We start from the raw sequence: 24877 nt of genomic DNA on the forward strand, positions 1-24877 counted from the left end.
TACAGGGCTTTCACCTCCAAAAGGACCCACAAATACCAGTCCTGGCCTCTCCCCATGAGAGCTCCTGGTCCTTGCCCTTCCCACCAGTCTGTGCCAGAGCCTGGCTGGAATTCCTTGTGAGCAGGCAGAGTTTCACCATCTCCCCAAAATGCTGCAGGCCCAGAGGATGCTCCTCCCTCAGTTCAGAGAGGCTCTGTAGGGCTGAGGGGAGCTGCCATCCCTACCTTTTCATGGATCAGTTTGTGGGAGCAGAGCAGAGCTGGCCCTGACTGCTCCTGGCTTCTCTCCAGGCTCAGAGCAAGGTTTTGGGGTCAAAAATCCTGCCAGGGACTGGGAGTGACTGGGGGGGACTGGGAGGGACTGACACCCTGTTTGGGTGTCACTTCAGGGTGTCCATCCCTCACTGCCCCAGCTGTGACACTTGGCCAGGTGAGGAGGCACTGTCACCTCCTCTGAGTGTCCCCAGAGCCACCAGCACCTCTGGAACCATCCTGTGCTTCCCTGGCCCTGCCCATCCATCTCCCAAAGCCCTGCTGGATGCAGACTCCCCTCCTGCTGACTCCTTGCCACATTCCCCAGCTTCCAGAAATAATTCAGCCCTCTCCTAATTGCTTCTTGGAAAGCAGAGTTGTGCAGGGGGAGCCAAAGTTTAGAACAACCACAGCACAACAGCTCCAGCAAGGCCACCCTGTGGCTGGACATGTCCTGTCCTGCCCTGCCCTGCATTCCTGGGCTCCGAGCACCCCCAGGAGCTCCTCTGGATCCCTAAAGGAGCTGGAGCTGGGAGGGTTTGGGGCTGCTTGAGGCTTTGGGGCTGCCTGAGGTCTGCCCCATGACTGGATGTGATGAACCTCAGAGCAGGCTAGGAAACCTAACCTAACCTGGGAGGGACTGGGAGCAACTGGGACAGAGCAGCTTTGTACTGGGAGGGACTGGGAGCGATTGGGAGGGACTGGGAAGGACTGGGACAGAGCAACTTTGTACTGGGAGCTGGCAGCTTCTCCCAAGGGCATCCCAACCATCCCGAGGGTATCCCAACCATCCCGAGAGCATCCCAACCATTCCAAGGGCATCACAGCCATCCTGAGGGTATCCCAACCATCCCAAGGGCCTCACAACTATCCCGAGGGCATCACAACCGTCCCAAGGGCATCCCAACCATCCCGAGGGCATCACAACCATCCCGAGGTCATTCCGACCACCCTGAGGGCATCCCAACCACCCCGAGGGCCTCACAACCATCCAAGGGCATCACAGCCCATCCTGAGGGCATCACAACTCTCCTGAGGGCCTCACAACCATCCCGTTCCCTCCCCAGATGAGAAGCCCTGGAAGGGGAGGCACTGGTGGCTCCGGACACTGAAACCCTCCCCGCTGAAGCCCTCGGGCAACCACAGCCAGCGGGGCCAGCTGCCCTTGAAGAGGTCAGTGAGCACCGAGCGCTACGTGGAGACCCTGGTGGTGGCTGACAAGATGATGGTGGGCTACCACGGCCGCCGGGACATCGAGCAGTACATCCTGGCCATCATGAATATTGTAAGTGTTACACCCACACCAGGAGCCTCGTGGGCTGGGGGAGAATTCCTGTTCATCACCTTGTCAGGAAAATTAATCCACAAACATCAGAAATTTGTGTCCAAAGAGGAGACAAACCTTTTGCTTTATACAAATAAAGGGAGAGGCCATGGGGCCTCTCAAATTTAGGAGTCTTTTTTATTTTATTCGAATAAAGGGACAGGAGATGAGGCCTCTCAAATTTTGGGAGGATGCAGCCACCTTTCTATCCCAATTTCCTTTCTCTCTTTCCCCATTTCTGAGGTACTTGAGAGGTTCAGACTTCCCAGAACACCTGATACCAAAGATTCCTCTCTAATGTATAACCCTCCTTTAAAATTTTTAAATCTTATAGAATTTAGGGGTTTTCCCCATTGTTTCTTTCATCTTTCTATATCCAATTTAATTTATCAGCAAAACCTACAATTTGTTTGTGAAGATAAATATCTTTTTCCATTCATCAATCAGTGGAATCCTTCCTGTTGTTTCTTTTACCTCCTAGTGCTGGTTTTATCTACCAGCAGCTCCACAGTTTGTTTGTAAAGGCAAACCTATCATTCCTCTCAGTCCCAAAAGGAGAAAGGGAAAAGGAGATTCTCCTGCATGAAGCAGGATGGGGAAATGGGATCTGTTCCAGGCTGGCAGTGGCTTCTCCCCTGGCTCTGAGCAAGGTGTGAAAAACGCCAGTCACTTATATTTAAAATTTTAAAAGTTTAATAGTAATAAAATGGTTATAAAAATAGTAATACAATTAGAGTAATAATAATTTGGACAAATTGAATTAGGACAATATGAGACAATAAATACAAAGAGTTACAGTCGTCCAGGTACCTTTTTCTGGGCAGCAGGAGGCCGAAAAAGGACACAGTTAACAGAGGATTAACCCTTAAAAACAACAGCCTGTTGCATATTCATACACCTCATACCTGATGCATAAATTCCATTCAAACACAGGATTCTGTCTGATCAGTGTCAACTTCTTCCTCTGAATCTTAACAGCCCCTTCGAGGCGGGAAGAAGTTAATTTCTTCTGATAAGAGGGCAATAAATTCTCTTTTTCTTCTTTTTCTGAAAGATTCAGGTGTCCTGTGGCTGCTCTCTCACTGCGAGTCCTTTCTTTAAAAAAAGTGTCCTACATAGTATAGTTTCTATTTTAACATTTTTTTATAACCTAAAACTATATTTAACACTGTACTTAAGAGAATTAATACAGCATCACTTTCTAACACAACACATATAATATTCATTAGAATATTTGTGAAAAGCCAATCATAAATACATGCATTTTTCACAAAGGTTTTGGGGTCCAAAATCCTGCCAGGCTGGCAGTGGCTTCTCTCCAATCTCATAGCAAGGTTTTGGGGTCCCAAAATCCTGCCAGGCTGGCAGTGACTTCTGCCCTGGCTCAGAGCAAGGTTTTGGGGTCCAAAATCCTGCCAGGCTGCTGCTGCTGAGCAGAGGGACCCCGGTGGGACCCCGGAGCCTGCAGAGGTAAACTCTGTCCTGTCTGACCCCGGGCTGGGAGAACAAAAGCCTTTCTTTGAGCAGCATCTCTCAGCTGAAATTAGCATTGCAAACGCGGCCAGGCAAGCTGAGAACCACATGGGAAAGCAGAAGGACGGGCAGCTCTCACGCTTGGGGGCTGAGCAGAGAGAGGGGCTCAGAAATCCCCCCAGAGCTCTGGTTCTGGTGTGGGGCTCTGCAGGCGGCAGGGTACCAGGCTGGATGCATTAACAGCCCTGCTGGATCCTCCTGTGAGGTGAGATGGGTTTGGAAGTTATCCATCAACCCTCTGAAAGCCCCTCTGTGACGGCTCTTTGTCCCGTCCTCTGCAGGATCGCTTTCCACGCTTTGCATTTCTAAAGCCCCGACGCCAGATTTTCAAACAATCCCGGTTTCATCTGCTCCGAAACAATCCTGGGGGGTGCTGTGGCCTTCCCGATCCCCACCGAGGGATGCTGTGCCCTCCCCTCAGCAAAGCTCCAGCATCTGTGGGGATTTTGGGGGATTTTGGAAATTTCATCCAGTGGGGATTTTTGGGGATTTGGAAATGCCAGCAGTGGGGGCTGCCCTGAAATGAACAGGGCAGCGTGACGGTGTTCACAGGGGTTTTCAGGTGAGGGAAGAGACGAGAATGTTGACTCTATGTTCAGAAGGCTTGATTTATTGTTTTATTATACATATTACATTAAAACTATACTAAAGAATAGAAGGAAAGGTTTCATCTCAGAAGGGTAGCTAAGCTAAGAATAGAAAAGAAAAGAATGATAACACAGGCAGCTGTCTTAGACTCTCTATCCGAGCCAGCTGACTGTGATTGGCCATTAATTACAAACATCTAACATAAGACCAATCACAGATGCACCTGTTGCATTCCACAGCGGCAGACAATCATTGTTTACGTTTTGTTCCTGAAGCCTCTCAGCTTCTCAGGAGGAAAAAATCTTAAGGAAAGGATTTTAATGAAAAGGTGTCTGCGACAGGGCAGGAGACTTTTTCTCCTTTTTAATGCCTTTATTAAAAGTGATCAGCTCAAGGTTGGGAGGCTCGATGGATCCGTGGTCTCCATCGTTGCTCCCAGGGTGACTCGGAGGAGGAGGAATGTGCAGCTTTGTCCACTAAAGGACAGAGCTGAGGGTCCTGTCCTCACAAGAGCAGTGGGTTTGAACACCGTGCTTTACAACTTTTGGGTTTTCCAGTCTCCTGGTCTTGGTTCCAGCTGAGGTCTTAGCTCAGGGTGAGGGGCAACAAAGGGTCTCAGCATCTCTGCAGGTTCGGTACTTTGTTTTTCACGTCCAGACATCACTCTGATCTCTTAATTCTGTATTGGTTCGTTGTTTTTGGGGTCTTTTCGGTAAATTTGGTGGGGTGGCTTCCCATGGCATGCTGGTCTCGAGGTTATTTTGCATCCTCTCTGATGCCCCCCCATGTCCCCTCCTCTCACTGGGGACAAGAACAACTTAACCCCAGGCAGGGCCATACCGATACAAAAGGAGCAATTAACACGAACAACCGGTGATTACAATAACAAACAAGTAGAACTTCACCTTGGCAGCAACTGGTTTAACTGGCTCTATAACACTTTTTTTCCAAAAAAAAAAAAATTGGCAGATTTTTTTATTTATAACAGGGATTTTGGAATTGCCAACAGTGGGGGCTGCCCCACCTGAGCTGAGGGATTTTGGTTTCACTGCTCTGGGACAGCGAGCTCTGATTGTGGTTTTGGGGATTCTGCTATTCAAGTGTCCCATTCCCATCCCTGCTTCCCAAAAATGTTGGGTTCAGACCCTCCCCACAGCAGTGCCCAGCCCTCCCCAGCTCACCTGGCCACAGAGCTCATTTTTAAGACTCCTCTTTTCTTGTTTCTTGGAGGTCAGGTTGCCAAACTTTTCCAGGACTCGAGTCTGGGCAATATTGTCAATATCCTGGTCACCAGGCTGATCCTGCTCACCGAGGATCAGGTAAGCTGGGCTTTGCTGAGTCTGTCCTGTGTCTGCACTTCCCTTCAGGAGTTGTGTGTCCACCCTGGATGTCACTCCCAGGAATTCCCCTTAATGCACATCCTGAGGGCTGGGCTGAGCAGACCTCTGGGAATCTGAATTTTTACATGTTAAGGTGACTTGAGGGAGGTTTAAGCAGCTTTAGTTCTCCTAAAGTGATGTTGGAACCCTGGCTGCTGAGAATTTCAGACTTTCTGTGCTGCCAGGCACTGACCCCCAAGAGAACACTGCATTGATCTGAGGCCGTGGAGAAGCTTCCAAAATGGAATGACAGAACTGGGATTGTGGGTGTGGAGTTTGAATAGAAGTGTGTGATATCACAGGGTGGGAAACTTAGAGTTGAAGGTTTTAGAATATAGTAATATATATAAAGCACAATGGAGATTTTAGGGCAGAGGCTGGTCCTCCTCTCCTCCTCCTCCTCCTCCTCCTCCTCCTCCATGGGTTTGGGTGGTTTTGTGTAATTGGATAAAAAAGTCCCCATTGCAGGCCATGGGTGGTTGGTTATTGGCTTAAAAGTAAAAACAATTTAGGTGTCATTTCTTAATTGGACAGTTTATCCTTTAAAGGCCTTGTAGAGAGAGAGATGGGGCTCCATTTTTGGTTTGTTAGAGTGAAGTGCTGTAGAACTCAGGGTTTGTGAGACTCTGGCATAGTCTAATACACTAAATTAATAAACATCTGAGTCCAAAGAAGAAATATCATCCCATGATTTAATCCCAACCCTGGCCAAAACTTAAGACTAACAAAATCCCATTTTTCTTGCTTTCCCATGGCCTCCATGAGGAATTGGGGCTGTCTGTAGTGGTGTCAGTGCTCTGCTGGCACGGAATGGGCAGTGCCTTCCCCCCAGAGCTTCCCTGGGAACACCCTCTGCCATTGCTTCCATTGCAGCCCACGCTGGAGATCAACCACCACGCCGGGAAATCCCTGGACAGCTTCTGCAAGTGGCAGAAATCCATTGTGAACAGGAACGGCAACGGGAACGCCATCCCAGAGAACGGCATCGCCAACCACGACACCGCCGTGCTCATCACCCGGTGAGCCCTGTCCCCTGGGCTGGCACTGTCCCCTGGGCTGGCACTGTCCCCTGGGGGTGGCACTGTGCCCTAGGGGTGGCACTGTCCCCTGGGGGTGGCACTCTCCCCTGGGCTGACACTGTCCCCTGGGGGTGGCACTGCCCCCTGGGCTGGCACTGTCCCCTGGGCTGGCACTGTCCCCTGGGGGTGGCACTGTCCCCTGGGGGTGGCACTGTCCCCTGGAGGTGGCACTGTGCCCTAGGGGTGGCAGCTGTCCTGAACTCCAAGCTCCTCCAAAGCTTCCTGACTTTCAGTGGGTGCAGATTATTGCAGTTCAGATTATCGCCCTCCAGTTCAGTTTATCAATTTCCACCCCCACTTTGTTATCAATCTCTACCTTCACTTTTGTTATCAATCTTCACCCCAGTTTGTTGTCGCTTTCCACTCTTCCCTTGGTCTTTGCTGGGATGGATGATGGATGGATGGATGGATGGATGGATGGATGGATGGATGGATGGATGGATGATGGATGGATGGATGATGGATGGATGGATGATGGATGGATGGATGGATGGATGGAATGGGTGGATGGATGAGGATGGAAAATTTGGGTGGATGGATGGATGGATGGATGGAATGGATGGATGGATGGAGATGGAAGGAGAGACAGAGGATGATGGAAGTGGAGGAATGGCCCGAGCAGCTGAAAGGCCACAGGATGCTGAAGGGATGGAGGGCACAGGGAGTGCTGAGCTCCCCAGGTGCTGCTGCCTGTACCCGGGATTGTCCCTCCAGTCCCCACAAATCCCTCCTTGGACAGATGCAAAACACTCCAGGAGAGGCCAAAGGCAAATCCAACATTATTTTGTGCCTTTCCCCCTCTCCTTCAGAGAAAGAAAGTCAGGAAATGAAAGTGCTGGTGAGGGGAGCCTCCAGGCGGGAGCTGCTTCCTTTATCCATGTGCTGCTCTCCTGCCCCAGCTCCAGCACGGTCCTGATGAGACCCCACAGAGGAGTGACAGAAGGGCCCCTCATCCCCAGATTTTCCCCTTCCCGAGGGGGCTGCAGCTTTTTCCTGCCCTCCCTCCCCACATCTGTGAGGCAAACGCCGGCTCCGAACTCTCCATCCTCCCTCCAGATGTTGGAGCCAGCCCGGAGCCGCTGCTGAGCCCGGACAGCGCCCGGCGCATCCGGCCCCGGCCCCAGTAAATTCCCGGTGTCCCGATAAGATCTTGCTGAGCTCGGGGCTTTTTTTCCTCCTGCAGGGACGTGTCAAAGCAGAGCGTCCGAAGGCTTTAAAGGCATTGGCCCCAAACAAAGCAACAAATGTTTTGCGCTCTGCTCGGTTTCCTGCCGAGAGGAGGGGAGAGGTTTGGGCACTTCCAGGGGCCAAAGGGACAGGAGCCATCCCTGGGAATGTGTCACACTTAACCCTTCGTGTGCTGCAGCTTCTCACCGCCCACCTCCATCACTGAGGGGTCAGTGGGGGGAGCAGTGCTGGGGGATCCTGATGGTGTCCCCAAACCCGCTCTGGGGTCACAATCCTCAGCCTTCACCCCGTGGCTGTCTCAGACCTTCTCTGGGGTCACAGTCCTCGGTCGTGCCCACCCTATGGGTGTCCCTAAACCTTCTCTGGGGTCACAATCCTCAGCCCTTAACCCAGGGTGTCCCTAAACCTTCTCTGGGGTCACAATCCTCAACCCTCACCCTGTGGGTGTCCCCAAACCTGCTCTGGGGTCACAATCCTCAAACCTCACCCTATGGCTATCTCAGACCTTCTCTGGGGTCACAATCCTTGGTCCTGCCCACTGTGGGTGTCCCCAAATGCACACTGGGTTCACAATCCTCAACCCTCACCCTGTGGATGTCCCCAAACCCTCTCTGGGGTCACAATCCTCAGCCCTTAACCCATGGGTGTCCCCAATCTTCTCTGGGGCCACAATCCTCTGTCCTGCCCACCCTGTGGGTGTCTCCAAACACTTACTGGGGTCACAACCCTTGGTGCCACCCCAACCTGGCTCTGGGGTGTATGAGCCCAGCTGCCCCCTGGTCCCCCAGCTGACCCCACCCTCCCCATCTCTCAGCCTGGCCCCTTTCAGTCCAGATTTGCACCCCCCAAATGTTGACCTTCGCAAGGAAATGAGAATATTCCCTCTCTAACCCAAACTGGTCTCATTTGGAGCTGCCACCTCTGTCCACTTTGAGGATGGTGTGTTTCCATCTGGAGGAGGTTTTTCCTCTTCTTGTTTTACCTTTCGTGGTACAAACAGAGAATTCCTTCATGCAATGGCTGGAAGTCGAGGCCAGGAGCAGAGGGAAGAGTCACCTTGAATAAACCCAGATTGGATTTGTTTGGAAAATTCTCAGTAAAGAACTGAACTAGAAAAAAATATAGATATAAAAATCACTTGAGCATTTTCATGAAACCACAGTGGGATTTGAAATGGAACATGTTTTCAAACTGAAATGTTTTCTTTATTTTTAGTTTGTTTTTAATCAGAATTTCATATGCCCCATCCCTGGCAGTGTCCAAGGCCAGGCTGGACAGGGCTTGGAGCACCCTGGGGTAGTGGGAGGTGTCCCTGCTGTGGCAGGGGGTGGAATGAAATTATTTTTAAAGTCTTTACCAACTCAAACCATGCTGGGATTCTGTGTTTCTCTGTTTGATTGATGCAATTTCCTGCAAGAGATCTGAGCTGGCAGAGCAGAGGTTGGCCCTGTCCTCTCCCCCCTGTTCCCAGGAGTGCTGGGGAGCAGAGCTGGACCCACCCAAACCCAAAGAGCTCCAGGTCTGGAATAACCTTGGCATAACCTTGGACAAGGAATAACCTTGTCCCTGCTGATTTATGGAATCATTAAGGTTGGAAAAGGCCTCCAAGATCATCAAGTCCAACCTTTGGCTGAATCCCCTTGCCCTGAACCACATCCTGAAGTGCCACATCTGCTCATGGTTTTAACACTTCCAGGAGTGATGACTCCACCACTGCCCTGGGCAGCCCATTCAAATGCCTGATAATCCTTTCCATGAAGAAAATTTCCCTAAAATCTGATCTAAACCTCCCCTGGCACAGCTTGATGCTGTTTTGTCTCCTGTCCCTGTTCCCTGGAGCACAGCCCGAGCCCCCTGGCTGTCCCCTCCTGTCAGGAGCTGTGCAGAGCCACAAGGTCCCCCCTGAGCCTCCTTTGCTCCAGGCTGAGCCCCTTCCCAGCTCCCTCAGCTTCTCCTGGTGCTCCAGACCCTTCCCCAGCTCTGTTCCCTTCCCTGCTCATGTTCTACCACCACATTTCATTAAAACCAAACCTCTGACCTGGCTCAGCTCTGCCATTAAAACCCTCAGTGAATCTCAGCCTGGGCAAAGTGAGTGCTGTCCTACGTGTTACCATTGGTATTTCCATCCCAGAATATTTCATGGGCTGGTTTGGATGTGAACGCATGGGCAAAAGGACAGCCCCCAAAATCAGAAATGTCCTTAATGCCGCCTTCTCTCCTTCACAGGTACGACATTTGCATCTACAAGAACAAGCCCTGTGGCACCCTGGGTGAGTGGAAATCTGACACCCCCTCAGTACACAGAACTTTGGGAATGTGATGAGGATGGGCTGTGCCACCCCTCCTCCAGCTGTGCCACTCCTTTTCCAGCTGTTCCATTCCCTTTCCAGCTGTGCCATTCCCCTTTCCACCTGTGCTATCCCCATCCCACCTGTGTCATTCCCTTTCCACCTGTTCCATTCCCCTTTCCAGCTGTGCCATCCCTTTCCAGGTGTTCCATTCCCCTTTCCCAACTGTTCCATTCCCCTTTCAGCTCTTCCATTCCCTTTCCAGCTGTGCCACCCCCATCCCACCTGTTCCATCCATTCCCACCTGTGCCATCCCCATCCCAGCTGTTCCATTCCCTTTCCAGCTGTTCCATCCCCATCCCAGCTGTGCCAGCCCCTTTCCCAACTGTTCCATTCCTTTTCCCAGCTGTGACTCCCTTTCCCACATTTTCCATCCATTCCCACCTGTGCCATTCCCTTTCCAGCTCTTCCATCCATTCCCACCTGTGCCATCCCCATCCCATCTGTGCCATCCCTATCCCACCTGTGCCATCCTTTCCCAGTGAAGGTGCAGCTCCTGCCCCAGCACCACACCAGTTCTTTCCAGCCTCCTGTCCCTTCAGTGAGCACTAAACCAGCAGCCCTGAGTTCTGCTGGGCCCTGGAACTCCTCTGTTCCACCCCTGGAACAGCTCCAGCTCCATCCTGCTGATTAAGAACCACTCACATTTTTAGGGCATGTCCACAGCCTGCTGGAGCTCCTGGCTGAACAGGGAGAAATCTGACAGTTTTGTGATGACTGCAAAGGGAGTTTTTATTGTCACAGCCCTGTCTGGCTGCAGCTCCTCCTTTGTCTTGTCCTGGTCTAGACGGGGCAGGCAGGGAGGGATTTCTGCTCTGCATCACTGTGAGGAGAGCTGGTGGATCTCTGAGTGCTGGGATGGCTCAAATCATTCCCCTGGCACAGCCAGGCCCTTCCCTGGCCTGGGGCAGGGGCACAGATTGTGCAGAGGGAATTTGCTGCCACAATTCAGGGGGAATTTCAGCATCACCCAGTCCTCCAAGTGAGCCATGCTGGATTCCTGGTGGGTGCCAGGCAGAACCAAGGTTGGATCCTGGCTGGCTCAGCTCTCCCTGGCCAGGTTTGGATGCCCCAGAGCTGGTGAAGCCCATCTGAGATTCCCTCACCAGGGTTGTGCCAAGGACTGCTCCCCTTTGCGCCATTTGGACATGAAATTCAGAGGATTTTTGGCATTTCTGAGCCTGTCGCTGTTAATTCACCATCAGTGCTGAGTGACCATGTCCTGTAAGAGCCACGAGTCCAACCCAAAGCTCAGTGCAATTACGAGAAGGAGCAGCTTATAGCAGAAAAAAGTGATCCCCCAGGTGGGAAATAATGTTCATTTACTCCAATGGTTTCAGAAAGCTGAACATTGCCTTATTAAGATATACTATATTACACTAATACTATACTAAATTACATACTGAAGAGATGTACACTAATTCTACACTAAACTGCATACTAAAGAGATACTATATACTAAAGAATACTAAAGAAAAACCCATGACTGTCTCCAGACAGTAGATCCAATTGGTCAAGAAATAAAATAACCTTCATCAGAGTCCAATTAACAAATCACTTTGGGTGAAAAATCTCCATAACACATTCCACATGTGCCAAACAACAGGAGCAGCAAGTAGAGATAAGAATTGTTTTCTCTTCTTTCTCTGAGCCTCTCACTGCCTTCCCCAGGGAAAATCCTTGGGGAAGTTGTGCCTGCTGCAGAGAAAAGGCTGCAGCCACAACTGCTTAGTGCTGCAGAGCATGAAGCACATCAGGCAGCCCCAAACACCCCCAGGTCCCCTCAGCCACCCTGAGGTGGCCCTGTGTGACAGCTCTGTCCCCTCCCCAGGCCTGGCCCCCGTGGGGGGGATGTGTGAGCGGGAGAGGAGCTGCAGCATCAACGAGGACATTGGGCTGGCCACGGCCTTCACCATCGCCCACGAGATCGGCCACACGTGAGTGCAGCTCCTGCTGCTCTGGCCCTGCCACCAGGGGCTTGTTATAAATACATATAATCTATAATCTATTATAGATTATATTCTATTTACATACAATAATATATATTATATTGTATGATTATTGATTATTATATATTATATTATAGATAATATTTACATATTATATATAGTATTATATATATTTTATACATAATTATATTATATCATATAATATTATATATTATTATATATTGCTATATTATATGTTATATATTATTATGTTATTATATTATATATATATGTATTATATAATGTATTATATATCATATTATATAGTCAATATTATATACAATATAATTATTAATTGTAATATATAATATAATATAATATAATATAATATAATATAATTAATATATAATATAATATAATATTATTATATTATATTATATTTCCATAAAATATATTATATATTATATATTATATATTATATATTATATATTATATATTATATATTATATATTATATATTATATATTATTGGCTTTTCGCAAATATTAAAATGGATTCTATACATGTCGTTTTAAATTAACTTTGTTATAAAGATATAGTTTTATTTCTGTTGTTAATTAAGTTCAGTGAAATAGCTGATATAAATGTGCTTCTGTTAAAATGCCTGCTTGGATGGATACATCCAATAAAAATATAACGAGGACACCTGTGCAGATCTGCCAACCATCAGCGCTCACTGACTGAAGGCAGTGAGGAACAAACACTGGAGGTGATAAAAAAGGATTAAAATCACAACCAAGGAATACACCTGGTCTCAAAAGGTGGATACAAGGAGGAGATGTGCTAAACAGTTCTTGGAACATGTAAACTTGTTTGGGGAAAAGTTTACTATGCATTAGGGTGTATGAATATGCAAAGGGCTGATGGAATGGAAAAGGTATTTAAGGAGTATCCCCAAAGATAACGGGGTGCTCTTGGCTGAGTAATAACCTTTATAATAACTCACATAATAACCTTTGCTCTATGGTCCTTGTCTCCTATTGTTCATTTATTAAACTTCTTAAATTTTCACAGGAGAGTGAAGGTGTTTTTCACAGGCTGAAGACCGTTTCTTTATTAAACTTTTGAAATTTTCACAGCAGAGTGAAGGTGTTTTTTACAGGCTGAAAACCTTTCTGTGGACCATCCAGGTGTGTCCAATCCCAGCTGGATGAATTTTCCCAATAACTGGGACTTAGGGAACAAACTCTGCAAACTTTATTTCCTTATTGAGAAACACCTATTTCATAAAGAAAGTTGAGTTTGCCATTAGACCATCAGTCATGAGACACATCAATGATCCAACACGAGGAATTTCAGCAGTTGAAACAATTCACTTTTTTTACTTGAACTAGTCTGAGTGTTCCTGAGAGCTGTTGTTAAATTGTATAAAATATTAGTTTGAGTAGTTTTTTAAATATGAATATGAAGGAGGAAGTAATTTTGCCCAAGTCTGCGCGCTGTGGTCCTCTCCAGGTTCGGCATGAACCACGACGGGGTCGGCAACAGCTGCGGCTCGCGGGGGCAGGAGACGGCCAAGCTGATGGCTGCCCACATCACCATGAAGACCAACCCCTTCGTGTGGTCCACCTGCAGCAGGGATTACATCACCAGCTTCCTGGAGTAAGGAATCCACCCCTCCCTGCCCTCCCTCCAGCCTCCCCCAGTCTCTTGTGAGGAGGGGGTAAAGCCAAAACAAAGCCCAAACCCCCAGAACCTTCTGTCTTGTCTCCCAGAGTCTCTTTCCTTCCTTTAGGTGTTTTTTCCTGCCTGTTGAACATCAAAACCCATTTATAATGTGGCTAGGATAGCTTTATTTATTATATTATTTATTATATATATAATATCTTTTTATTTGTTTTTATTTATTTATTATTCTCATGTCCAGAAACTTCACAAATAGATCAGTTCCCCAGAGGAGGAGTGGGGGAATTCCTGGAGTAAGGAATCCACCCCTCCCTGCCCTCCCTCAAGCCTCCCTCAGTCTCTTGTGAGGAGAGGGTAAAGCCAAAGCAAAGACCCAAATCCCCCAAAACCTTCTGTCTTGTCTCCCACAGTCACATTCCTTCCTTCCTTTAGACTTTCTCATGTTTTTCCTGCCTGTTGAACATCTAAAAACATTTTTGTTGTGGCTGGGAGAGCTTTATTTATTTATTATATTATTTATTATGTATTGTATAAAAAACAAATAATATAATAACACATCCCTGCTCCTCGTGCTCCGTGCTGGCCACCCCCAGCTCCAGGAGCCTCCAGTGGGACGTGGTGTGAGCAGGATTTGGGGCTGGGGGTGATGACAGCGGCTTTAATTTAGGGGGAGCTCTGAGAGAAGCGAGGAAAGGGGAGGGAAAGGCATTTCTGGCTGAATTTGGATGTTCCTACAAAGCTCTGGCAAGCAGGAGGTTGGGCTTGGAGAGGGAGGCTGAGGGATCAGAGCTGGGTGGGCGAGCAGCCCCTCTGCCCACCCAGGCACTCACCTTGGGGACAACCTGGGCTGGCAATACCCTGCAAAATGGCTGCAGCTGTGCCAGGCCTTGGCATGGAGCTCAGGGCAAGGTTCTGCCCCCCGAGGCTGCTGGGCACTGCCCAGGCTGCCCAGGGAATGGTGCCAAGGCTGCCAGAGCTGCAGGAGCTCCCAGGGCTGCTCAGGGTGGGGGTGTTGGGGTGGCTGGGCAGGGACAGGGTGGCACTGATCATCCCTGAGGGATCCAGCTCAGGATATTCAGTTGGGCTCCTCTGTCCACCTCTGCCCAGTGATGATGCCATCTGGGAATTTTAAGAGCTGTGATAATTTTCAGTAAGTGGAGATGATCCCTGTGGGTGCCTCCCAGCTCAGGATATTCCAGGTTTCTCTGAACCCTCAGATCAACACTTCCAGAGTTACCTCAGAACCAGGATGTTCTTCCCAGCCTGGGAAGGATTTCAGAGCACTGTCTCCCACCCAGAGCAGACCCAAATCTCCCACCCTCAAGCAGCCAAGCTCTGTGATGGTGTTCACAGGAGTTCTTGGATGAGGGAAGAGACGAGGATCTGACTCCATGTTTCAGAAGGCTTGATTTATTATTTTATGATATATATTACATTAAAACTGTACTAAAAGAATAGAAGAAAGGTATATATATTACATTAAAACTGTACTAAAAGAATAGAAGAAAGGATTTCATCAGAAGGCTAGCTAAGAATAGAACAGGAAGGAATGATAACAAAGGTTTGTGGCTCGGACTCTCTGTCTGAGCCAGATAAGCTGTGATTAGCCATTAATTAGAAACAACAAATGTAAGTCAATCACAGATGCACCTGTTGCATTCCACAGCAGCAGATAATCATTTTTGTTTACATTTTGTTCCTGAGGCCTCTCAGCTTCTCAGGAGGAAAAATCCTAAGGAAAGGATTTTTCATAAAAGATGTCTGTGACAAAGCTCAGCCTAGCAAAGCCAGGACTAACACCTGCTGCTCCCAAACCTCAGGTTCTCTCTCTCCCCTCATCTTTCTCAGCTCTGATTGTCCCCCTGTGTTTCCAGCTCAGGGATGGGACTGTGCCTGAACAACGCTCCTCCCAAGCAGGATTTCATCTACCCCACGGTGGCCCCGGGCCAGGCCTACGATGCTGACGAGCAGTGCCGCTTCCAGTACGGAGTCAAATCCCGCCAGTGTAAATACGGGGTAGAGAGCCTTCCTGCTTTACTATCGGTTCCAGGGCTGTGGGAGGGGGCGTGGGGCAAGGAGAGGTCCATGGGGCTGTGCCTGCTGCCCACATCTGTCATTGGCACCCTTAGAAATGGAGGGATGGGGCTGTTTTCAAGCTAAGAATGATTTGTTGCTCGGATGAACATCAGGCTCAGAGGATGTGAGATTTTAGAGCAGCAAGCAGTCAGCCATCACTCTAAGTAGTCAAAGTTCTTTGTTGCAAGACAATATATAATTTTCTAAACCAATAGACAGTTGCCACAGAACTTATTTCGCTTTTCTAACTTATCACCTTTACTTCTGCTGCACTGTGGATACTTTTGTCCCATGGCTTCTGTCTCACTTGCATACATATCCTTCTATTATAACTTCTAAACTCTTAGTTTATTCTATACAACCACACCCTTATAAACCCTTCTGCATCTTATCAATACAGTTTCCTACATTATAAACCCTTCACCACATAATGAATTCAGGTTCCTACATTATAAACCTTTCACCACTTTATCAATACAGTTTTCTACATTATAAACCCTTCACTATTTTACCAATACAGTTTCTCACTTAAAGCATATTCTTACTTTTAACTTTAGGAACCTAAGTTAAGGATTTTTCTGCTTAATGTCTATGTATTGTATTTTTACATCAATGCAAGCTTTTTCCAAGGCTGCAGATCAAACCCTCCTATGTTTGTGGAAATTTCATTATAAACCCTTCACTATATTATCAACACAGTTTCCTACATTATAGATCTTTCACCATTTTATCAATACATTTTCCTACATTATAAACCCTTCACCACTTTATCAATACAGTTTCCTACATTATAAACCCTTCACCATCTTACCAGTAGTTTCTCACTTACTTAAAGCTAATTCTTACTTACAACTCTTATTTATTTCTGCTTAATGTCTATGTGTTGTATTTTTACATCAATCCAAGTTTCTTCCGAGGCTGCAGATCAAACCCTCCTGTGTTTGTGGAAGGTTCATTATAAACCCTTCACTATTTTATCAATACAGTTTCCTACATTATAAACCCTTCACTATCTTATCAATAGTTTCTCACTTAAAGCTAGTTCTTACTTACAACTATAGGAACATAAATTAATTATTTTTCTGCTTAATGTCTGTGTATTGTATTTTTACATCAATCCAAGTTTCTTCCGAGGCTGCAGATCAAACCCTCCTGTGTCTGTGGAAGTTTCATGATAAACCCTTCACCATCTTATCTTATGCCACAATAAAACTCCAGGCAGTTTTATTTCTTTATTTTATCCCAGCAGTCCCATCCTGTTTGTGAAAAACCCCAACACAGACAAGGACAGTGGGATTAGCTCAGGTGTCACCAAGGTGGCACCAAGGAGAGGTGGCATGGGCTGGCTGGAGTCAGCTCTGCCACCTGACCCCAGGGAACCTCCACAGCCAGAAGGGTGTAAGGGTTTCTTTGAGCTTTAAATGTTAAAGTTTTAGGAGATTTGATGTTACAGTCCCCTCTAAATCAGTTTAAAAGTGGAGTAAGTTCATTATTTGTAATTTTTATAATAGATCTGATTTAATTGATTTCTCTTAAAAGCTGTTGTAAATCTTGTAAGGTGTTGATGTTGGTGTGAACTTGTATTTTCTGTGGTTTGATTGTTCTGTTGGATTAGGGGTGTTTTTTGACTTAGAGATGGGGTATCTTACTGGCATTTTGAAAACTTTTATTCTATTTTTAGTCTCATATGAAGGATGAGATGATGTAGATAATTTATATTTAATATAAATATATATGAATGATATAAAAATAAATAATATCTAATTTATGTTATATTATATTATATTATATTATATTATATTATATTATATTATATTATATTATATTATATTATATTGAAGTGAAGTATAGTATAGTATCTTATACTATAGTATACTATAGTATATTAATAATAATATGTTATATTTAGTATATAATATGTAAAATATATCTTATTTATATAAATAAATAATATATAAATTATATAGATTATATTATATTATATATAATATATAACTTAATATAGCATTATAATTTATGCTATTACTATCAGAAGCTAACTATTTCTTAATTACAATACATTATAAGCATTTCTTGGCTTACCAATTTTTGCTACACTATATTGTAAATACTTTAAAGCTAATTATTTAAAATCACTTTTTGTGGGTCTTACTACAATGTATTTTTTTTTAGTTCTATTTTTCTGAAGTATCTAGTCTTTTCTGTAAGCTCATCCTTTGAAACTTGTTCCTAGAAAAAATTAAACTAGAAAAAATTAAACTAAAAAAATTAAAACTAGGAAAAAAAAATTAAACTAGAAAAAATTAAACTTTGCTCAGGTCCTTGTGGTTAGTTTGCAAGTGCAGAGCAGGGGACAGGGGACAGCTCTCAGTGGCCCTGGGGTGGCTGCAGCTGGCAGGGTTTGATCTCACATTGTCCCCACCATGCTGAAGACACTCAGTGTCCCCGTGTCCCTGTGTCCCACCCAGCTGGTGCCTCCCTGGCACAAGCCAGTGCTAATCTGGGTTTTGTTTCTTTGTCTCTCCCCTCCTCCCTGTGTCCCCCCAAATCTCCCCCTCTGCAGGAAGTGTGCAGCGAGCTCTGGTGTCTGAGCAAAAGCAACCGCTGCATCACCAACAGCATCCCCGCAGCCGAGGGCACCATCTGCCAAACCAACACCATCGACAAGGGGGTAAGGCAGCCCTGGGTACTGCAGCAGCTGGCAGGGATGGGCTGGGTCCCTTTTCCAGCCAAAAAGGGATTATTGTTAATGTTGGGGGTGTGGGGTTGATTTGGGAGCACCCAGCTGCCAGCCCAGCCCTGACCCCATAGGGCAGAGCTGCCCTTGGAGGGAGGCTGGGATGGGTCAAGGAGTCCAGAAATGACCCCAAGGTCCAGCTCAGAACTCAGCTTGTACAGGGCTAGAATGTGGAATGTGGAGTATGGAATATGGACTGTGGAATGTGGAATATGAAAATTGGAAAGTGGAATGTGGAGTATGGAATATGGAATGTGGAAAGTGGAATTGGAAATGAATGTGGATATGGAAAAAATGTGGAGAGTGGAATAAGTGGAATTGGGATGGAAATGGAATGTGGAAAGTGGAATGTGATATGAAAAGATGGAATGTGGAGTATGGAATGTGGAATGTGGAGTATGGAATATGGAATGTGGAAAGTGGAATATGGAATATGGAGAGTGGAAAGTGGAATGTGGAATATGGAATGTGGAAAGTGGAATATGGAATATGGAGAGTGGAAAGTGGAATGTGGAATATGGAGAGTGGAAAGTGGAAAGTGGAATGTGGAATATGGAATATGGAGAGTGGAAAGTGGAAAGTGGAATGTGGAATATGGAATATGGAAAATAGAATATGGAATATGGAAAATAGAATGTGGAATATGGAAAATAGAATGTGGAGAGTGGAATATGAAAAGTGGAATGTGGGATGTGATATATGGAATGTGGAAAGTGGAATGTGGAGTGTGGAATATGGAATGTGATATATGGAATATGGAATGTGGAAAGAGGAATGTGGAATATGGGAAATAGAATGTGGAAAGTGGAATGTGAAAAGTGGAGTGTGGAATATAAAATGGGGAATGTAGAATGTGGAATATGGAATATGGAATGGGAAATCCCTACTCTAGCAAAATCCTCCTTGGTGCCACCCCTGAGGCACAGCAAGGTGACCTCAAGCAGCTGTGGCAGCTCAGGCTCTGCTGCCCATCCCAGTTTCTGTCACTGAAACTGAACCTGTTTAACATTTCCTGGATAACCTCAGTCAGGGCAAGCTGCTCCTGAAAGGCAGCAAGATTTCCATGGATTGGAAATTTCCTCCTTCTTCTTCAGGAGGAACAGAATGTCATGGAATGCCATGTCCTTAAATGAACACCTTGTCCTCAGGTCTCCTGGGATCTCCTGGCTGGTCTGAGAAAAGGGATTTTTTTCCTCCCCAGATTTTTGCTTTCAGAGGAACTTGGGAAAAACTGGCTATGATGAAACTTTGTTTTTTTACTCTCAGCTGGGAGGAGAGGGCAGGATTTTCCCTGACCATGAATTTTGCCTTGATTGCTTCACTCCCTGCTCCTCCTACACCTATTTTCCCCAGTACAAAGTGAACGCACTGCTCAGACAAAGAGCCTTTGCAACTGGGACAATGGAGAATCAGGGCTGGGACATTCCCCATTCCACTAGAAAAAAAGTAATTCCCAAGAAACATTTCAAATCCTTAGAAAGCTGGAGGAGTTGGTGTGCATGGCTCTGACAAATCCATTATTATTTTCATTTTAGTTCTGCTGGGAACTGGGGCAGAGAGCAGCAGACAGCTCCTGGGGCTGCACATCCCTCCTGCTGCACACTCACAGGGATTATAGCATTTTTTCTCTCCTAGTCATGGCTTTTGCCCAGCTTTTCCCACTTTTCAATATCCATTTTCCCTCACTTTGTGACTGCTTTTTAGCCAGGCTTTTTCAAAAGCCTTGAGGGAAGGGAAATGAAGCTGTCACAGCCCCCAGGATTTGTGGGAGCTGCCCCCTGTGAGGATTCTGGCTCCCTTTGAACCCCCAGTTACCTCCCTGTTCTTACCCTTTTGGATCCATTCATTATTTGGAAGTGATTTGATGGCCTTGGGTGGAAGAAGATATTTTTATATTAAGAAGAATACACTTTTATATTAAGTTTCTGTATTGTTCCCAGCTGAATCTGCTGGGGTGAGCCCCAGACCTCAGCCCTTGGCTGGAGCAGCTCTCCAAGGTCTTCCCTGGCTTCTCCCTTTGCCCTGGGGAGAGCAGACAGAAAGATCAGGGAATTTAAAGTATGAAATATTAAAGGAGAGAGAAAATTCCTGTGCTCTGCCAGCCAGTGTGGGGGAAGGCTGAGCCGAGCTCCGCTGTGCCCGCATCCCAAACCTCTGGGAATTTCCTCCTCCCAGATCCTTCTTTTTAAAATTAATCTATCTCCTGTGGTTGTTATGGCTTTGCCTGTCTTACCCCAAGAACCCACAGCCTCATTTTTTCCTCCTTTTTCCCAGTTTTTCCCACTTTTAATCATCCCTTTCCCCCAACTTTGTAACTGCTTTTTTAACCAGGGTTCTTCGGAGGGAAGGGAAGGAGAGGAAGAAGGAAGGAAGGAGGAAGGAAGGGAAGGGAAGGGAAGGGAAGGGAAGGGAAGGGAAGGGAAGGGAAGGGAAGGGAAGGGAAGGAAGGGAAGGAAGGGAAGGGAAGGGAAGGGAAGGAAGGGAAGGGAAGGGAAGGGAAGGGAAGGGAAGGGAGGGGAGGGAGGGAGGGAGGGAGGAGGAGGGGAAGGGAAGGGAAGGGAAGGGAAGGGAAGGGAAGGGAAGGGAAGGGAAGGGAAGGAAGGGAAGGAAGGGAAGGGAAGGAAGGGAAGGGAAGGGAAGGGAAGGGAAGGGAAGGGAAGGGAAGGGAAGGGAAGGGAAGGGAAGGGAAGGGAAGGGAAGGGAAGGGAAGGGAAGGAAGGGAAGGGAAGGAAGGGAAGGGAAGGGAAGGGAAGGGAAGGGAAGGGGCTCCCAGGATTTATTGAATCTATTCCCAGGCTGTGGGAATACTGTGGAGTATCTCCTCCACATGGGATCCCCCTTTGGAGAGGCTCTGGTGCTCCCAGGGATCATGAGCTGGGATTCCTGGGAAGCCACCGTGCATTTTTCCCGGCTGCCCATGCAGAGCTGGCTCGGGAGGAGCAGGGAGAGGCTGTGCCAGCAGCTCCAGGGTGGGTTCCCAGCCCCTGGAAGGAGCACACAGAGCTTTCTTCCTTCCTGGGATTATCTGAGCCCCCGGGGCTCCGTGTCCGGCACCGCGCCCGGGCGGCTCTGGCACCGTCCCACCCTCCCATGCTGGGGACTCCAGGGGCTGTGGGACACGTGCCAGGCATGAGGGAAATATTTCATAGGCAAATTTCCAGGAGCATCTGTCTCCCAGTAGGACAGGGACAGGATTCTTTAAGGATCCTCAGCAGAACGATGACACAACAATGCTGATATTACAATTTAAACTTTATTTGAACTCGAGCTCTTTGCTGATCTGGACATTTTGGGCACACAAACCACACAAACCTGAGCTCTCAGTACAAACAAAACTCGCTCTGTCCTGGCAGTGGTTGTCCCCCAGGGATCCTGGCCCTGCCCAGCAGCAGCAGCTCCAATCCAAGATCACCTGGAACTCTGCCGAGGGCTTTTATAGAAAATCTTTAGGGAAGAATCTTTAGAGAAGAATCCCTAACTGGTTTGGGTTGGGAGGGACCTTAAACCTCATCCATGGGCAGGGACACCTTCCACAGCCCAGGGTGCTCCAAGCCCCAGTGTCCAATCTGGCCTTGGACACTTCCATGGATCCAGGGGCAGCCACAGCTGCTCTGGGCAACATTTGGAACGTGACCCCTTGCCAGTGGAAGGTGCCACAGGGGCTGGGGACACTGATCCCACTGACCCCAAGGAGAGGCGAGCACTCTTTACCTTGGAGAAGTTGGCTCTGAGGCTGCTGCAGCTCCAAGCTCAGGTTCCTCAGGACCAAAGCAGATCCCAGCCCTGCACTGGCCCCATGGAGGTTCTGGCAGGAGGATCCCCCCCAAGATGTGCAGGATTTCTCTGCTTCAGCCCACATGTCTGAAGAATGAGTTTGGACTCTTCAGTTTTCGGTCTTGAAGTTGTTTTTTAATTCTTATCTATAAAATTTTCTTTCTGCCCAGCCGAGATCTGCTCAGCAGGGCAGCCACAGGCACTCTCTGTGTTGTCTTTTTATACTACAAACTACATATAATATATTTACCCTTAATTCCCAATACCCATCACCTATGTTAGACAGTGCACTTCTACTCTAAACCAATCCCAAAGTGCCAATATCACTGCAGAAAATGGAGAAGAAGAAGAAGAAGGACTGGACACGCCCAAGTTCCTCCATCTTGTCCCCATAACTCCCATTCTAAAAAGCCTAAAATCTACATTTTCACCCTGTAATAATTTTATTATTATACTATTTAAACTTCTGTGACTTTCAGGTCCTCATACAAAGGTGGTAACTTGCTCCAGGGGTCAAAATCAAATCTGCAGGTGTTTTGGGCTGCGTGCCTGGCGGGGTGCTCAGCAACTCTGGACACCTGGAGGGATGTACTGAGTTCTGACAGGGTCCCATTGCTGAGGTGTCCCAAGCTCTGTGTCCCCGCAGTGGTGCTACAAGAGGGAGTGTGTGCCCTTCGGGACGCGGCCGGAGGGCGTGGACGGAGCCTGGGGCTCGTGGTCATCGTGGGGCGAGTGCAGCCGGACGTGCGGCGGCGGCGTCTCCTCGTCCGTGCGCCACTGCGACAGCCCCAGGTGCGTGGGGGCCACTCTTGTGCCAGGGTTGGGGCAGGAACAGGGAGGGGCAGGATGGTAGAAGGTTTATTCAAAAGAAATGCACAGTTTTTATAGAGTGGTACAATAGATTCTATTCTATTGGCTAACTAACAGAAACATCTTTCTCGCACACTGTTCTTGAGTGTTGGAGAAGATGACACAGGAAAATCTTATAAATATGATTGCCTGGCAAAAGATTTTGAGAATATAGAAACTATAAGTGAGACTGAAGTGAAAGCAAGCTTTGAGATCCCTCAGTTACTGAACGACTGGAAAACAATGGTGTGGCTGGCTGAAGGTAATCCCCTTTTGATGGAACAACACCCTCTGCTTGCAGACAGCTCCAAGGGTCAAAGCAGACCCTGCCAGCTTGGCAGAAGGGGCCCAAAGAGGAGTTTTTAGGGTTTAAAATGTAACACAGTATGGTAATGTAGTGATTGTTATAGGCTGTATGTAAATATTATAAGATTTGTATAATATACTAGATTGGTTAGTGAGAATTAGAATATTCAACACAGAAGAAGATTTATTGTATGGAAGGGGAACCTCACTCTCTTAGCTCTTTTACTCTTTTACCCTTTTGCTCTCTTAACCTTTTATGCCCTTACCCTCTCATCCTCTCTCCCCCTCTCTTCTCTCGGGCCTGCTCTGAGCTGTGGCTGCAGCTCCCAGCAGGGCCCTGCACCCAGGCCCTTTGCAATAAACCCCAAGTTCCATGACCAGAAGAAGATTTATTGTATTGTAAAAGGAACCTCATCCTCTTTTAGTCTCTCTTTACCCTCTTTACTCTTCCTCACTCTCTCATCTCTTTACCACGCTCTTGCCTTCTCTCTCTTTACCTTTCTCTCCTCTCAGGCCTGCTCTGAGCTGTGGCTGCAGCTCCCAGCAGGGCCCTGCACCCAGGCCCTTTGCAATAAACCCCAAATTCCATGACCTGGCTGCAGAGATCTCTCATCTCCGTCTGTCCCCACCATCCTACCCCCCCAACACTCCTACACTTGAGAGGAACAGAAAAGTAAAGTAGAAAAATACCACCTGCAAATTGTTTATAGTCAACAAGTTACCACATCTTTCCAGCTCCATAAAACTTCTCCCAGGCCGCTGTGAGAAACGCTCGTCGTTTCTCTCTCTCTGTCCCATGGAATCCACACGTGGGGGTGGCCCTGTCACCGCAGCCCTGCTGTGTCCCCAACCCTTTGTGTCTGTGAGGAGGCACATCCAGGTCCCTGTGGTGCCTTGGGAAGGCTGAGCTAGAGCAGAGGCTGGATGGATAAGGAGTCGTAACTTCTTTTTGCCAGGGTCGGGATTAAATCATGGGATGGTATTTCTTGTTGGGACTCAGAGGTTTATCAGTTCTTGTCTATGTCACAGTCTCACAAACCATGTGAGAGTCTTCTCATCTATCCATGTCACAGTCTCACAAACCTCCTTCCTCTTTGGCAGGCCCACCATCGGAGGGAAGTACTGCCTGGGAGAGAGGAAACGCTACCGCTCCTGCAACACTGACGTGAGTGGGGCAGTGGGGATGGGAGGGATGGAGGAGGGGGATCTGCCCTGTCCAGGGTGGGATCAGCCCTCTCCAAATGGGAACAGCCCTGTGCAGGTTGGGATTAGCCCTCTCCAAATGGGAACAGCTCTGTCCAGGTTGTGATCAGCCCTGTCTCAGTAGGATGAGCCCTCTCTGGAGGGGGTGAGCTCTGTCAGGATTGGGTTGAGCCCTCTCCAAATATGATCAGCCCTGTCTGGGCTGAGATGAGCCCTGTCTTAGTAGGATGAGACCTTTCCAGTTGGGATGAGCCCTGTCTGGATTGGGTTGAGCCCTCTCCAAATGGGATGAGCCCTGTCCAGACTGGGATAAACCATGTCCAGGTGGGATGAGCCCTGTGTAGTTGGGATCAGCCCTCTGTGGCTGGGATCAGCCCTGTCCAGGTGGGATGAGCCTTCTCCGAGTGGGATGAGTCCTCTCCACCCAGGTGCGGGGTGCTCTGTGCAGCCATGGGAGGAGGAGGAGGAGGAGGAGGCAGGGCAGGGGCAGGGCGGGGTGAGCCGGCAGCGATCCCCCAATGGGAAATTCCAGGCAGGACCAGGCAGGTGTGGGAGCCGGCTCCGGGGGCTCCGGGGGCTGCACGGACCTGCGGGGCTTCGGCATCCAGAGGGGCCCAAAGATAAGGAGG

General features: G+C 47.7%; 1 protein-coding gene across 1 annotated transcript in view; it reads left to right on the plus strand.

The window, feature by feature from the left end:
• ADAMTS10 (ADAM metallopeptidase with thrombospondin type 1 motif 10) overlaps positions 1-24877 on the plus strand; it is a 71831-nt gene that overhangs the window by 27930 nt on the left and 19024 nt on the right. Inside the window, exons 5-14 of the mRNA XM_064734310.1 lie at positions 1319-1536; positions 4932-5015; positions 5949-6094; positions 9569-9612; positions 11522-11627; positions 13133-13279; positions 15178-15319; positions 17943-18050; positions 22537-22682; positions 24147-24210. Of these exons, the coding sequence (XP_064590380.1) occupies positions 1319-1536; positions 4932-5015; positions 5949-6094; positions 9569-9612; positions 11522-11627; positions 13133-13279; positions 15178-15319; positions 17943-18050; positions 22537-22682; positions 24147-24210 (1205 nt within the window). The remainder of the gene's footprint in view (positions 1-1318; positions 1537-4931; positions 5016-5948; positions 6095-9568; positions 9613-11521; positions 11628-13132; positions 13280-15177; positions 15320-17942; positions 18051-22536; positions 22683-24146; positions 24211-24877) is intronic.

The sequence above is a fragment of the Zonotrichia leucophrys genome, chromosome 28, assembly GCF_028769735.1.
Source record: "Zonotrichia leucophrys gambelii isolate GWCS_2022_RI chromosome 28, RI_Zleu_2.0, whole genome shotgun sequence".
Taxonomy (NCBI): domain Eukaryota; kingdom Metazoa; phylum Chordata; class Aves; order Passeriformes; family Passerellidae; genus Zonotrichia; species Zonotrichia leucophrys.